Source organism: Macrobrachium nipponense, chromosome 27 (assembly GCF_015104395.2).
Source record: "Macrobrachium nipponense isolate FS-2020 chromosome 27, ASM1510439v2, whole genome shotgun sequence".
NCBI classification, from domain to species: domain Eukaryota; kingdom Metazoa; phylum Arthropoda; class Malacostraca; order Decapoda; family Palaemonidae; genus Macrobrachium; species Macrobrachium nipponense.
The window spans coordinates 14,208,972-14,225,986 of record NC_087216.1 but is presented as its reverse complement, the minus strand read 5'-3'; the positions used below and the strand labels follow the sequence as shown (position 1 = coordinate 14,225,986).

General features: G+C 45.6%; 1 protein-coding gene across 1 annotated transcript in view; it reads right to left on the bottom strand.

The window, feature by feature from the left end:
* The window catches only part of LOC135200846 (mediator of RNA polymerase II transcription subunit 6-like), a 64,388-nt gene extending 49,843 nt beyond the window's left edge, over positions 1-14,545 (bottom strand). The window contains exons 1-3 of the mRNA XM_064229544.1: positions 14,432-14,545; positions 13,930-14,187; positions 4,242-4,404 (exon numbers count right to left, since the gene is read on the bottom strand). Coding sequence (XP_064085614.1) covers positions 4,242-4,404; positions 13,930-14,014 — 248 coding nt within the window. The 5' untranslated portion in view covers positions 14,015-14,187; positions 14,432-14,545. The remainder of the gene's footprint in view (positions 1-4,241; positions 4,405-13,929; positions 14,188-14,431) is intronic.
* Positions 14,546-17,015: the final 2,470 nt, after the last annotated feature.

Sequence of the window (17,015 nt, the reverse complement as noted above, 5' to 3'; positions counted from 1 at the left end):
CTACGTCAGGGTATCTAGCGCCCTCCTCCACACTCGACACGTCAGGAGAGGAGAAGGACCTAGACACACCCCCCCCCGAAGGGAAGGCGCGAGACGTGGAAGTTGAGCGGGCGGCAGGAAAGAAGACGAAGTGTCCGTCACCAAAGGAGTCGCGGGAGAGCTTTCCGACGACTCCTTTGCAGGCCTTCGCTTCTTCCTGCCCTCATACAAAGTCCACTGCGCCTCCGACCAATCATTACATACATCACAGGGCTCGGCTCGGGTGTGGCAGTTCGGGCTGCCCCCGACCACCGAGCACCACAAATATTGAGGGTCAATCTCCGGGAACGATCGGAACTTCCCGCATTTACGCCCTTCGATACCCGGGCAAAGTCTCCGTGGGGTAGCGAGGCGAGGAGATTCCATCATTAATAGTTAATTGATTGCAGCAATTAATATGAAAAGAGAGAATGATTGTACTTACAATAACTCTTTCATACACAATTACAACCAAATACTCAGAAAGCAAACGACGAGAAGCGGGCAGAGAGCGTCGAACACACACGTCCATCCCACTGTGAGGCCGAAAGCAAAAGTGATTTGTTTAGCCCTCCCCAGTTCCGCGCGCCGCGAGAGCACCTGTCGGACAAGCAGTTAACTAACCGAACCCCTTGTTCGAAAAGCTTACGACCTAATCGCCAGCTGTCCGCTAGTACCTTCCTATTGTAAAAGGACCGAAGGTTTGTATGCCGTGTCGGAACAAATCTTTCTTATTGAAAGTTTCTTAGCAAAAGGCAGACAATATTTTATGTTAGCTTAACTATCCCCTCTATTCGAAACTAAGTCCATGATTGTAGGGGGAATATACGGTTAACCATTCGATCCCGTTGGAGAGAGAGATGTAACCGACTGCTCGTGACCGAAACTGGATGGTACTGTATTGGCCTTACAATACAATGACAGCCCGGCCGACTCGTTCGCTGCCTGGCTGCATTCATCTTGAGTTGCCAGTTACTTCATGCAATGAAGGAATATAATAAAATTATTCTTGAGCCTAAGGAAGCTCTCAATAATGTAAATTTAAGCCAAACAACCTTTGTTAAATACCGAAGCTGAGTAGGTATTGTCGTAACAAACCTTTTAAGCGAAGTCCTTACCAGGAAAATCCTGTAAGGATATAGATAATTCCGTAGCAACTATGGGATGCGTATATGACTTGTCATTCAGTAGTCGTTTCTTACTACATTCTTTCCTCTCCGATGCAGAGAGAGAATGGAAATCTTGTCCTCTTCGTTCTTTTCGTCAATAAACACGAATTAGTATTAGTCGAAAGAGATCGCAATGAAAACCCTAGGATCGAAGAGAATCCCTCAAATTTTTTAATCTCTTAGATATAAGGCCGTATTCTACGCCTCTATTATCTGGAAGAGCCTCTAATCAATGAATGAGAGCTCGTCCGAATCTTGTTCAATTTGCAAACGATTGCCACTCTTTCTGTAAATGGTTGGTTGCAATTATTTAGAAGGAGAAGATTTTAATATCGTCTTATTGGTAATGAACTAATTTTTTCCAATAAAAAAAAGGTCGCTAAGGTCTTATAAACTGAGAGACCTGCCCCCTTATTGGCTTCCAATTCCGATCTATCTTCCATTTCCTGTCCATCAAGTTGGGAGAAGAATGAGCAACCGGAGGAGAGCGCCTGCTTTCGTAAGGTGAAGAGCTTTTTAGCAGTACAGACTAACCTGACAAGGGCTACGGCCGCCTGTGCTACATCTTGAGTCCCTGCCAGGAAAAGGCCGAACTTGCTCTTGCCTTTATTGCATTAAGACTATCCTGACAAGGGCGACGGCCGCCTGTGCGACAACTCCCGTCCCTATCAGGAGAAGCCTCGAATGTCTTTCACCTTTCGCCTGGAGGACTCCTGGTGGTTGTCAGGCTCTTCTTGTAGGAGAAAGTGCCTGGCTCTAAGCAGGAGTATCTTGCCTAGAATACTCCTGGCGCCTGGAAGGAGTATCGTGCTCGGAATACTCCTGGCGCCTGGCAGGAGTATTGCGTTCCGAATACTCCTGGCGCCTGGGAGGAGTATTGCGTTCCGAATACTACTCCTGGCGCCATGAGAGTATCGTGATCTGAATACTCCTGGCGCCTGACAGGAGTATCGCGTTCCGAATACTCCTGGCGCCTAGGAGGAGTATTGTGATCAGAATATTCCTGGCGCCTGGGAGGAGTATCGAGCTCAGAATACTCCTTGGGGGCCTAGGAGGAGTATCGCACTCAGAATACTCCTGGATCCTGGCAGGAGTATCGCGTTCCGAATACTCCTGGCGCCTAGGAGAAAAAATCTTGCTCGAAATACTCCTGGCGCTTGGCCGGAGTATCGCGTTCCGAATACTCATTCCGCCTAGGAGGATATCGTGCTCGAAATACTCCTGGCGGCTGGCAGGAGTATCTCGTTCCGAATACTCCTGGCACAAGGAGGAGTATCGTTGCTCGAAATACTCCTGGTGCTCCGAAAAAGCTAGAAGCTTAAAAAGTTATTATATATGTTTAATCACTAAACGAGATTGATAATCATTTGATCAACAAATATTCTTTAATATCTAATTCGTTCTTCCCCGAATAGATATATTTTCATATAAATGTACCGATGAGGAATTTGTTGAAAAAAAAAAAAAATCATTTCAAACCCCATGGGATAGAGCCCCCCGTCTTGATGTACGGGGGACGAAAACAGGATAGGGCAATGCCTCTACCACCACTGCTATCGAATGATATCATATTTTAGCAGTCTTTTTTGAGTTCTGATACCCATGACGAGAATATCTTGCATCTTCATTTAATCTACGCCGTTGAATCTTTCTTCTCCTTAATTCATCGAGACGATAATAATAAGGGGAACACATTGAATTAGGATGCCTTTCCAATGGCTATCCCTGGCAGTCTGGGAGTTCTACAGAACCTGCGAGGGGACGCCTGATCGGTGGGGATTCTCCATAACCTCCGTAAGGCTTTCGACATTCCTTCTCCTCCTGGGCCTGTGAGCTTGGAAGAGGTCTAGACCTGGGAGTAAAACAGAGCCGATCAGACGCACCCTCTATTGCAATGGGGAACACTATATTTCTTCTTACCTTTAAGAGCTCGCATTTGAGCTACATCCATTTATCTTCATTTTGCAAATATGAAATTGTAGATTCTGTTTGCAAATATGAAATTGTAGATTCTGTGAAGTAAGAAGGTGATGAGGATGCAACAACTACTAGTACTGTTAATACTCTAATTGTTCGTTAACACAAGAGCTAATAAAGCTTCTGAAGGAAGCGTATATAGTTACTTCTCTGACTTCCCCTAACTAGGAAGAAAGATATAAATTTACTCAATCAAATTCTAACACTTATTTGTATTAATAAATAAATATAAGTAATTCCCTTTCTTGAAAGTGTTGAGTGTCTACCGAAAGCTTCGGTAGTTAACACCTAATGTAATCTTCGAAATTTTCGAAAATTAATTTTATAAAAAAAATTACGTAAAAGTTAACAAAAGCGTATGCCGAACCAAAGATCCATTACTATCCCTGTAAAAGTTAGCCCAGAAGATCAAATGGCGAAGAAACACGAAATCAAATCAGGAGGGAAAGCAAACGTAATTGTTTACATTCCCAGCGACAGAGAAAATCTGTCCTTAGAAGGTAATTGTTCCTATTCCTGCCACCCAGCGGCAGGCCGGTAGATCACCTGACCTACCTGTAGCGTGTGCCGAGAAATTCGAATTTCTGTCGGGGACGACGGAGTCTATAGCCAAGTATATATCTGACAGGTAAGTTGAATGTATGAAAGCTATTACTACAGTAATTACAGGATTGTACACCAAGCATCTATGAACTTCTTACAACTGTCAGTTTGGATGTGAAGAAATGTTATTGATTTGTTTTGTAAATCCCTGACAAATATGACTTTGTGAGAAAAACAGAGCTCTTTTAATCTAATAACATTTGTAATTATTTCCAAAACCAATAACTCAATGGTATTATGAAAGAAAAGGTCTAACGTAACTTCACAACAGGCTACCAACATAAAGGAGTTTTTCTATTTACCAGTTAAAAGGAAAAATACTAGAATCTAGATTTGGCAGAAAAGAAGTTTTACTAGTGGTTTTTTTCTCCCATATGTGAGCACATTAATGTAATGTGAATGAAACAAAATGCCACACAGGTTAATTTTTTTTACGGAAAAACTTCACTTCATCCACAGTACATTAAAACTTACGTTAGCTGATCAACCCTAGTATTCTGTTGCATCTTGATGAACTCATTGTTGCAATCTCTGGAGTAAAAGGGATTTGTTCTTTCCGAGAAGTACTCCAAAATATTTGCTGAATTTAGATGTGGAATCCACATACTGTCTTGCCAAGATATGTGAAGAGGATTTTCTGAAAAAGAAAAAATATACTGTAAGCAACTAGTAAAACTTAATAGCATAAACTTCACAGCTTACTGAAAGTTAAAGTAATTATCAGATCATAAATTATATGTGAACCTCTTAAATTTGTCAGTTTGGATGTGAAGAAAATTGGTACATACAAAAATATCACATCTGTTCTGTATTTCTTCAAATGTCCTACTGGTAGTAGTACTGTGCATGAACCATCTGGACACTCATTTACCAAGAAATCTATGGTGAAAAATGTCATTAATAGGGCTGGGAAAAGGAAAAGAGAAAATGTGTGCCATTTAGTTAAACAATTCCCAACCTCAAGGTATGGAATATATTATGAGCAATACTAACATGAGGAGAAGACAACATGGAGGTGCCTTTTCTCTTGTTAGGCCACAATGTGAAGTTATGATTAGAAGAATTTCTGTATTCACTCTTATGCTTTATATCTCTCGATCATGTCAAGTTAGGATGAGAGAATCAAGGAGGGTAAGTAAGGGCCCAAAATCCTAAGTTGGGTTAGGTTAAGAGGCATCCATATACAGTAATTTACTTTATGGCATGATTAAAAATACATTTAGGGGGTCTAAGCTAGGAGAAAACCCAGCGAACCAAGTTGCGTTAAGGACAGCTAGCTTAGGTTAGGATGCACCTCTGTATGTATTCCAAAAACTTGCACTATAGTGCTACAGGTTTGGTACAGTGGAGGATCCAATGCCCTGCCTAGTTATGGACCCACCACAATAGATTAGGTCCAGATGCATCTCTGTAATTGTAATTGCTATATCTAATTGCTCTATCTTAATACTACTTACAGAGTTTTCAGACACTCTTGCTGGTCCACATACATCTCTGTAACTGTATAGTACTTATAAACTTTTTAGCAGATTGTTCCTTTTGATACACGAAGTACAAATTTCCTCGACTGATTAGGCTGAAATATCTGCATTTCCTACGTTTCTGCCTGATTTTTTGCACTAATTTTTGGTTCCCTACCCAAAACTCTTGTTCCAACTGGGGTCTCCTGTGATAGTTCAATATAGCCTAGGGGAAACTAAAAAGCGATAGTGGCTTTACCAACACAACAATGGAATTTCCTGCATCTATGGTTAACAATGCCTAACAAAAAATAAGAATAAAGGCTTGGCCAAGTTTGCGTATTTGCGCTCCCTATTGTATGTTGTCCTCGAGTTAGGCTAGGCTATGGATCCTAAATTGTCAACCTATCCTTGGGAGTTAGGATAGATACGGAGCAGATGCAGCGTAGGAAGAAGGGCAGGCCAGACCTAACCTCTACTAGAATGTCATGTTTTAACCTAGCTGGAGGAAGGGCTATGATCCCCCTGGACCACAAAGTACCACTGAAAGTCTGAAACAGATCTGCACGACTAAATTTCTGTTCAGACCAGGAACAGATAGTACAGAGTAGGGAGACAAGCGAAGGTGTGAGAAATCCAACCATGAAAACATGCCAAAATGACAATTTGTCGAAAATTGCATTTTTCCTAACTATACAAACCTGAGGTCCTTTAACAATAGGAAGGTAACTAGCGGCAGCTGGGACGGTCGTAAGCTTCGAACAAGGGGAGAAACGGTAGTTAACTGCTTGTCCGAGTCGTGCGCGCGCCGCGCTGCCCGAGAGGTGAAGAATCACTTTTTGCTTTAGGCCCATGCAAAAAGTTGCAGAGTGAGGGGTGGCATGAGGTGGGACTATATGTAAAGGACCTCAGGTTTGTATAGTTAGGAAAAATGCAATTTTCGACAAATTGTCATTTGTTCCGATACGCAATACAAACCCTCGGTCCTTTAACAATAGGAAGACTCACTTCTGGTGGGAGGAATCTGAGTCTTTTTGGTGAACAGACTGGTGTTCGTCCAACCCTGGAGTGCCTCCCTGGTCGTAAGAGCAAGGGAGGGATCCAAACCTCTGTCCGATTGATCGGGGTGTGCACCGCAGGATCAATGGTCAGACCTCTGGGCCAAGTACTAAGAGAGAGGCAAGCGTATCTCTTCGTACCAGCAAGCAAGAACTTGTTCCTGTTTGCAAGAGACAATCATAAAATGATGGTTGTCTCAATTTGGCATCCACTTCCTCCCCTTGTTGGAGGAAGTGGTGGATATTTACTCCTATCCCTACTGAAGGGATAGGATGGTGCTCTATTGAGTAGCTCACCTGCATCTCGTCCTTACCCAGCAGGGTGACGACCGTGTCCCTCTACCCAAAGGTAGAGGGAAGAAAAAGATGGGAAGAGGAGCCAGTCACACTCTCATTCACCTCATCCATTCTTACTGTCACACCAGGACTCGATGCTGTTTCAGCCTGCGAGGGTCTGGGTTAACTACACAACGTGTTGAGCAACCACCACGGTTCCCAAGGAAAAAGATCCAAGGAACTGTGGGCAATATCCTGAAGGTAGAAGGAGGTGCATGCGGTCGGTTGGACCAGGCGCCTGCCTTCATTAACCTGCGCCACGGAGAAGTTCTTGCGGAACGCGAGAGAATGATGAAGAGGCGTCCACACTCATCCTGGGTGTCGAGTTTCTTCAGACAGCTCCGTCGCACCTTCACAGGACAAAGCAGCATAGCCTTCGTATCGGAGGCGGTGACGTCCATTAGGGAGGGTATTGTGAAGGACTCGAACCAATCGTCAGTTACCGAAGGGTGGGTCTGAGTCTTCGCTACGAAGATCGGTACGAATCGAGCGTCACAAATCCCCATCCCTTTGTGCTTGACTTCTCAAGAGAAGTCAGCAGTTACCTAAGACGAAAAGAAGGGAATAGTCGTATGACCTATCCCTCTTCTCGACTTTGGTTATGTACAGTACTCATACTGACAAGGCTATTAAGACAGAAAAGTAATGATTGCTCTGGAACAACCGAACTAAGTCCATAGCATAGTTCGTAACTGACTCGGGCGCTCTGACAGCTGCCGACTGACTGGTTCGGAATCAGTAGAGGCAGTTTGTCCAAGCATCCGGGTAAGTCACGTGACCTTCGCCCTTTAAAGAGTTATGCTGAGAGACCAAACAAATAAAATATTTGTTAGTCACCGATGCCGGACGGCGCGGCGATGATTCTCTTAATGCATAAGCTCAAAAGGCGAAAGTCAATTGCCTTCAAAAGACCGAGGTCCCTGATGGCAAGAAAATCTCATAGACGTTGAATCTCAGCTTAAGGAGAAACAACACTATGTGACGTTGAAGACGAAGGTAGGCAATGAATGCAACCTACGTCTTCCAGCTGAATCGAGAGAAGGAATCTCAAGATTCTAAACCTGTGCTTACAAATGACTGAAAACGCTAACCTACATTTCATTGCTGTCGTTATGCAATGAAAGCGGGGCGTCTTCAGTAATGAAACACAGGGGAGAGCCGCTTGAAGAACTGCTTCTCATGGGCTGAACGTTTGGAAGTAGAGCTGGCAGGTGTGGGAGTAGGCGATGTCTTTCAATACATCTGCTAATCCGGGGTGAACAATGAACAATTGTACACCTCCGAATACAAGATATTTGAGGACAAACTCAGATTCCGCAAAAATCATTCGCATTATCGGGATAACGATGCAGCAAGAGACTATTTACAGATTCTGTTACCGTGCGGTAACAGAAAGATGAGAGTCGAATAGATATCTCTGTTTAAATTCTCGCAATACCGAAGACGATGAATACTAGCGTTTCTCAGCAGTAGATGGTCATTCATGTATGCGAGAATCCCCGTTAATCAGAGACTTAAGTCCGTGATTGTTGGGCAGAGATACGGTTGTTATTCAATCAAAGCAGGTGAGAAAGACATAAACAACCGTCTTAATCTCAAAGCAGGCAGCTGATACTGAAATGCCCTCGGCAATTCCAATACGCAGTAGCTGTCGCTGACTCGTCATCCTGAGTTTGCCAAGTAATCTTTCCACGAAGAATGCGCTTCGGCTAGAACCGCCGAGCATAAAAAGATATGAATTCGAGCAATTATATTTAAGCGAAACGAATTTCGGTAAATATAAAAGCTTAAATGGTGTTGTTGTGACAACACCATAAGTATATAAAATTGAAACTGGAAACTCTGGGAGGTTGCAGGCAACCCGGGTTGCAGTTCAATTAGAATACTTTTCGTCTAAGTCGCAATCCGTAGAATAACCAGGATATGCGCCCTAACCCCTCGGACCATTCAACTGCTTAGCAGAATCATGTCGCGAGGTTAATATACGTTAGTATATTTGTAGGATTCTGGAACAACGATCTCCATCCTAAATTCTTTCCTTCAAGAAAACAAAATAAGGATTGGAGATCGACCACCTTCGTTCTCTATTAAGAGAGTGAAGGAGAAGTCTTCCTCGAAGGAAAGCTTCAATGGTGAACAGAATACTAAGACGATAGTTCAGCCAAACTGGATATTCCCGTCCGTTCTTCTCTATTCCAGGTTGGTCGCCTACTGAGATAGTCTCTTTTCAGCAGCAGTCTTCTTCCTAATGCTAGAAATTCCAGGAATTCGAGCATAGGCGAGGTTCCCCGATTATCGTGTAACATATCGGGGATTCTCGTCTCGCTCACTTTGGACCGTGGTCTCGCCTAAGTGTTTGGAGATCGTAAGAAACTCTAACACTCTGAATGCGCTAGAAATTCCGTAGAATTCTAAGCAGTCTGCGAAACCCCCACCGAATTCGTCAAAACGAATAATCGGCTGTGGTCCTCTCGATTCCCGTAGAAATCGAGAATGGGGCAGGATCCCTCCTCAACGACCGGGGCTTACGTCAGGTAGGACCCGAAGGTCCCCCCATGGTAGCGCAGTCCCCAACGTGGGATCCTACAGAGAATCTCTGTAGGATCCTTCCCCTTTCCCTCGTAGCCGTAAGGAGAGAGGGGAATGGGGGAGGAATTGGATACTCGCTCGCCATTCCCAGTGGAACTAGCAGTTGGAGAAGAGTAGGAGCAGCCATCGCCTTGCGGCGATGGCCTCTCAGAGTCGGGGAAATGGGAAAAAACGTATCTGTCAGGAGAAAAAACGTTTTCCCCGAGGAGGGTTACGAACTCTCACTGTAGGTAAGGGTCGTGCCGCCACTGTGAACGTCGTCTGGGTGGGGCTGATCGACACCTGACAGGAGAGAGCCGATACCGGCTCCGACTCAATTCCAGTCCTAGTCGAGGTCGAAACCTCTCAGGAGGACCGAAGGAGTATTAAATACGGTGTCCGAAGACACGTAGAAACGCCGCTGTCGCCGTAGAGGAGGTGGAAGTAGCTTGATCGACCGGCCAGAAAATGAGAGAGCCTTCTTGTCCGGAGACGAGAGACTCTGGTTCAAGACAGAATAGGCAAGCTCCGATCGCGGCATAACCCACCGTCGGTTTTGGGTTCCCTCTCGGGCCCCAAAACGACTCGAGCAGAGACATGGGCTCTGCTGGTGGGAGCGGCGATCCTTCCCCCCGGTCGTGTGCTGACGAATCAGTGCAATAACCTGGGTAAAGTTACTCTGAATCTCGGAAGTTACAGCGTCTGAGGAGTAGGACCGTCCAGTCCCTCCAACAAGAGCAGCTCCCAGGACCCTCCTCCTTCAGAAGAAGGACCAGCAACAGATCCCTGACGTTTGCCTCCAATCACTTGCGCGTACGTCCTGGTTGGTCCTAAGACCAACCTGGCACGTGCGGGCGTCGTGACGGATCGTGAGCGGCGCATCTCTCACGATCACTCCTAATGATACCTCGCTTCTTCCTGGCGTATGCCAAGGAAGTTGAAGGTATCGGAGAGACAGAAACTGACGCTACTACTCTCCCCCTGACGGTCGCCGTCCAATCACTTGCGCGTACGTTCCTGGTTGGTCCTAAGACCATACGTGGCACGTGCGGCGTCGTGACGGGATCGTGAGCGGCGACCTCTCACGATCACTCCTAGCTACCTCGCTCTTCCCGGTGTAGCCCGAGGAAGTTGAAGGTAGTGGAGAGACAGACTGACGCTCCCCCCCGCTCGCTGGCAGGACCAGCGTACGTGGGGGGCTGCAGCCGATCACCAACCCGCGGTGCGATCGATCTGCAGGCCTGGCCGTGCCGCTCACCTGTGGCGAGCGGCTCAACTGAGCACGTCGACCCCGGTCCCGTGCGTCAGACGAGCTGCTGCTGGTCACACGTATCCGCCCCGGTCCCTGTGGGAGCGGCGGTCAGGTGACCTGCAGAGCTCGCTTTCGCCGTGAGACCGGTGAGCGTCCTCGCGGCAGTCAAACCGCTGGTACCAGCCGAGGCTGGTACCGTCAGACGAGGGGACCTGGGGGACCTCTTCCCAGCCTCAACCCGTGGCCGGTCAGAGACCGTCACGTCCACCCGAGGTACCGGCTGGTCGCTGCGAGAGCGGCCGCTGGCCTGGCGAGAGTCACCTGAGCGGCTCTCGACAGTCTTCTGCTCCGTGCCTCGGTCATGACGCTGAGCGACTCAGGCGTCTTAACTTTGGCTGCACGGTCACACCCGAAGGAGATCGTACACCCTGGAACTTCTCGCGGACGAGAAACCGAGCCGGTACCTGGCTTAGCAGCAAGAAGCTGCCAAGACCAGGCGAGGGTGTACCAGCGGTAGCCAGCACAACCCTTGGTCCCCGTCTTCTTCTTCTTCTCAGAAGGGGAGACGGGCCCCGTTCCGAAGGAAACAGGAGGACCAGCAGAAGAACCCCCCGTCACACCGGAATGTGACGAGCCCTTCGAAGTTCCCGAAGGAGTCTTCTTAGGGGGAATAACAAAACCCGGTTACCAGCTGGTCGCTGCGAGAGCGGCCGCTGGCCTGGCGAGAGTCACCTGAGCGGTTCTCGCCAGCCTTCTGCTCCGTGCCGTGGTCTTGGCGCCGAGCGCAACTCTGGCGCCGAAACTTTGGCTGCACGGTCTCCCGAGGGAGAGCGTACACTCGGGATCTCCCCGCGAAACTACGAGACCGAGCCGGAACCTGGCGTAGCGGCATCGCCGCTAGCACCAGGCGAGGAAGTACCAGAGCTAACCGATACTCCTCTGGTCCCCGTCTATCTCTTCCTTACGGAAGGGGAGACGGGTGGCCCCGCTCCCGAAGGAGCAGGAGGACCAGCAGAAGGACCCCCCGTCCCACCGGGGTGGGGACGGGCCCTTAGAAGTTCCCGAAGGAGACTTCTTAGGGGGGTGGGGGGGGAGGCAGCCTTCCTTCTTCTTCGGCTTATGGCCTTAGAAGTCGAAGGGGAAGAGGCAGCAACAGACGAAGACGAAGATGACACCTCCCTCTTCTTCGTCAGCTCACGCAGGACAGTCGTCAGGTCCTCCATCCAGGCCGGAGTCGGGCCTATTGCCGAAGCAACACGGCCCGACTGCAACCTGTCAGAAGGACCTGGGACTGGGGAAGACACACCATGGGCAGGACCAGCAATGGACAGGCGCAGGAACCAGGAGCGACAGGAACAGCAACCAGCTCAGGAGCGGCAGGAACAGCGGCAGCGGTAAACACGAAGGGACAGCCAAGCAGTAGCGGGAACCACATCAGCGACAGGTACGGCAGGCCCAGCCATCGCCTCGTAAATCATCGGCAGCCAGCGTGGTACTGGCGGCCGGTCCAGGGGCGAGCTGCTGGAAACAGCGAAAGTCTGGGGCGGCAGCAACACGAAGAAAAACACAGGCGGCGGCGGCATACCCCTCCTCGGTACGTGGCGGCGACCGGCCCTAGAAGCGGCAGACGGCGTCACCGACACAGCATGGGGAGTGTAGACCAGCGGGGGGAAGCAGCATAAGCGGCCGTGAAGGTTTGTAGTGGAGACCACCCAAGGTCACCGCCCCAGACCTCGCTAGACTCTGCAGCAGATCGTGGATGCTAGGCACGCCCTGCAGCCGCAGTGGTCCATACCATGTCCAAGGTCCGTCTCCCACGGCTGTAGCACCTGCGGTAGCACAGACAGATTAGTAAGAGGGGTTCCCTCACGCACGGGGGGGAGACATGCACCCTACCCGACGGAAGGAAGAACACAAAAACAAAAATACGAGGAAGCTGAGCAGGGGGGCAGGAAAGAAGACGAAGAATCGGATACCAAGGGAGTCGCGGGAGAGCTTTCCGACGACTTCCTGGCAGACCTTCGCTTCCCCTACCCACCCCCGCACAGCAGTGAAAAGTAATATGAAAAATGAAACAGAATACTGCACACTTGCGATTCACTTCATAGAACTTAAAGAGGGAAAAATCAATTCCCGGTAAGAGCGGAAACTTGATCCATAATAATATGATGCTATATATATATATGAAAATGAACAATACTGCACTTGCTATTTTCACTTCACAGCAATAAAATCGTAAGGATTAATTCCCGGGTAAGAGCGGAAATTGATCCAAAATTAAATTTGATGCAATTAATAATGAAAATGAAAAGAAAACTGCATTGCGAATCCACTTTCATTGCATTCTATTCATACAAAATAAGAGGCTCTTGCCGAGCGCAATCAAGCTCTCGGCAACGAACGCACAGGGCCAAAAATATAATGAAAAAGAGTACTTACATCTTTCAATTACACACTTTCGCCCAAAATACATGACTCGGCGCGAGTGCGCCCGCCCTCAGCACCGAGACATAATTCAAGGGTTCAATTCATGAAAAGAGCGGAAATCGCCGTCTCTACGTCGAGAGCTCCATGTTGATTCATAATTAAGTAATGAAAATGAAAAACAGTGTACTTACAGTTTCATTTTCAAGTCAAACCAAACCATTAGTAGAAAACACAATATAAACAAAGCATACGACGATGAAGCGGGCAGAGAGCGATGACGAAACACGTCCTTCACACCCGCGGCCGAAAGCAAAAGTGATTCTTCACCTCTCGGGTGGCAGCGCGGGCGCCGCGCGATCGGACAAGCAGTTAACTCAACCGTTCTCCCCTTGTTCGAAGCTTACGGACGTCCAGCTGCCGCTAGTTACCTTCCTATTGTTAAAGGACCGAGGGTTTGTATTACGTATCGGAACAAATGAACTCTTCCTAGAATGTCGTGTCCTGACTTAATCAGACTTTACCTTCCTAACCTGAATTTAGGCGCCATGCCTGGACCTGTCCGAGGGGAGTGGGGGCTTTGCCACCTTGAACACCCAACTCTAGCTAATACTGAATATCAGAAATAGGAAGTGAAATCATACATTTCTACCAATCTCCCTCCTCTGCAAGTGCTACCTAGGTATGTAGGTACTACCTAGGCTATGTCCCTTAAACAAATCACCCTTAACCTAACGTTTCCTAGAGCGTCTTGTTTGATGCAGAATAACTTTTAGTATAGGCCTACTAACTACCTAGGTAGTAGGTACTAGGTAACCTATTTCCCTAGTAGGGCTACCTGCTGTCTCCCTACTCTACATAGCCTAGGTAGCCAGCTTAGCCTTCTACCCTAAGGGAAAGATGCAGAATATAAATACTAACTTAGGACAGTCATAACTATGGTATAGGTATTATCGTCTAACTTTTATCTAGACTACTTTATCAAAAGGCTGCCGACAGTTTAGCCTTTGCTAGGTTAGGCAGAACAAAGCTAGCTAGTACCATAGCTATGCTAAATTGCTTACCTTTGTTTTGATCTGCCATTTTCGGCCCGGGGGGTAAATTATTTAAGGAGGAAAAGGGTGGTCTCGGTCCTAAAGTACCAAACATCAACAATTTGTGTGTTTAGGTTATAGGTAGGTAACTGTGACAGGAGATTTGACGTTTCGTTTGGCTTTCAATGTTTTGCTCCGGAGCAGTGACCGCAGTAGCTTCTTCTTCTTCTTCTCCTCAGTCCTCAATGGTCATTTCTTGAGTGTTTTACGTGTCTATTTCCATAATCCCTGCAAAAACATATACTTATTTGTTTGGTTTTTTAATGCGTTGACTTATTGTCACAAAGTAATGAGTTCCCTCTTACTTATCACGCCCACAAAATATGGTCTTCGGTGTTCTTGCGCTTTACTTTTTGAATTTCGATTTCTTGAAAAATCTTCAAAAATCATCAAAATCTTCGATTTTAGAATATGTAAGCAAGACTCGCAGTTACATTCCTAAGTACATACAGCTACTGCTTGTAGTCATTACCTGAAGAACTGAGACTCAGTCATATTTGCATTGGCCCTTTGCAAGAGATCCGTTTCACATAGGTCCTTGGCTAGCCTCGAGTGAAAAAAGAAACCTGTCATTGCAAACCTGTAAGAGACAACGTTTTTCTTTTATATTCGTTCCCTTTCGTCTTTACCCCATTTTGCTCTGCACTGTTTCCATGCATTTTTCAGATGGCTGCGTAATACATTCCTGTCTACTGTATTTCGATCTAGTCATGAAAAATTATGCAATAGTATTAAAGTTCTTTTATAATTCTCAGACTACTACTTGCAATTCAGTAATGTTAATCTAGAAAATAATTCACATACATGGGGACATTAAATTTAAAAGTAAATCCTAGACTATATACACAAAAATTCAAATATTTTATATGCTATCCTTGAACCCAAAAATGGGTATCTCCATATTTTTCCACTAAATTAATTTCAAGTCAGAGTACTAAGTAATAAGATTTAAATTATTAAAAAATATAACTAATTTACTTACCAAGGCCAAGGATCATCCCCACCAAAAAAGAGCCTCTCTGATAAATAATTTATTCAATACTGCATTTGCAAGATTCGTAAGCAATAATTCACCTACCAGCTGACGACGATTACTTGATTAAATAAGCCATCTGTATCTTTCGCAGTTTTGGCAGGTACTCTCGATTACCAAAACTGAAGTTTATACAAACCTATTTCGAATCTATCATTCATGTCCAGAATGTGCAAGAATATGTGATTCTCTAAAATTAATATTTCACCTGCAAATAGTAGATGTTTTACCGGATAGTAGGTCACCTTATAGACAATTGTTCTACAGAAACTGCAGCGTGCTTGCTCCTCGTTTTGATCTACTGAAATAATGGATAAGGGGGAAATGTGGCAACGGCATAAATATATCTATGGGTACTCGGCTCTTATTCGATCTTAGTGCAGCTTTTGATACACGTGTGAATGAAGTACCTCAGAATAACTTACGATCCATTGGAAGACTGCATGACAGAAAGTACGTGTTTATTACAAAATTATTTTCATCTTACGAAACATTAAAAAAAAAATGTTACCCCAAGGAAGAAGGTTGGGTTCAATCCTATTTCGCACATTTACGACAGGACTGTCAAATGCACTCACTATTGATGCTACTGAAGGATATCACCAAATTTTATTTCTCAATAAAAGACATCGAGGATACAAAATTTAACCCAAATAATGATGGCATTTAAGTAACTATAACTAAATAAAAAAAAAACAACTGAATTTATGTTGGCGGACAAAACTAATAACTTAAGAAGCCCTGGTGACACACACTTGTATCTCAGTATTCAAATCAATATTGCTGTAAGGGTTAGCAGACATCATTATAGAAATACTGCATTTGCTTAAAAATATCTTGATGGGCGCTTTGTTGAGAAACTTGCCATCAATTGTGCCAATAATAAAATTGACTATTGCAACTCTATTTATCCCAATCTGCCTAGGATACGATTGAGGAAGCTGTAAAATATACCCAAAATTGAAGTAAGACTCTTGAAGGGCGTTGCAACACCAAGATAGGGTTACCCCTGAATTGCTTGAGTTTTACTGTCTATCAAGGCTAGAAGATGTCTAAAATATACTTTATGACTCATCTAAATTATTTTCTGTTCATAATACATCCAAGAAATGGATTCAACACAAACTAACTCAAGATGGTTGCAAGTTATATATGAGCCAAGATGCACATCGAATGTTTGTTTTATTGATTGTATGGTTTTTACGTTGCACGGAACCGATGGTTATTCAGCAACGGGACCAACGGCTTTACGTGACTTCCGAAACACGTCGAGAGTGAACTTCTATCACCAGAATTACACGTCTCTAACCCCTCAATGGAATGTCCGAGAATCGAACTTGCGGCCACCGAGGTGGCAGGCCAAGACCATACCGATCACGCTACCGAGGCGTTGAATGTTGGTTTTAGAACCTTCAGAATTGTAGTCTATAGATTCTGCAAGCTCTTAATGGATATCAGAACGACTGAAAATAGCAAGACTTTCGAGACAAAACCTAAAATCCTTCCTATTTTTCGTAGCGTTGTGATGGTGAAGATTTGATCATGTGGAGTAGATAATATGATTCATCGAAAGTCTCTGCTGATGTACGAAAATGTCAAACGAATTTGCTGGTCCCACAAACCGCCCTCGGTGGAGCAGGTAAGATGGTAAGAAAGAAGAGCGAAAACGAAAGAGAAAAACATGAACAAGAAAAATATGATGATAATAGCAAAGAAAGACTTCCCGTTTAATCAGTCACCTGACATTCATAAGATAACTTTAGATTAATCTGGGCAGGTGTAAGGTGCCGAGGAACGAATCCCGAACGATACTGAGTGAGAAGGGGAGAAAGAAAAACTAAGATAATAGGGATAGTTATGGACCTTTTATGCAAGTATACACTTTTTGCTCAACTCTGTCAGTTTACTTGCACGCCTTTTTCTTTGAAGTTCTTTTGAATATGTATAAGTAAAATTTCAGACAAACGCATTGACGCGTACACCACATTCACACACGTTAAATGAGAGAGAGAGAGAGAGAGAG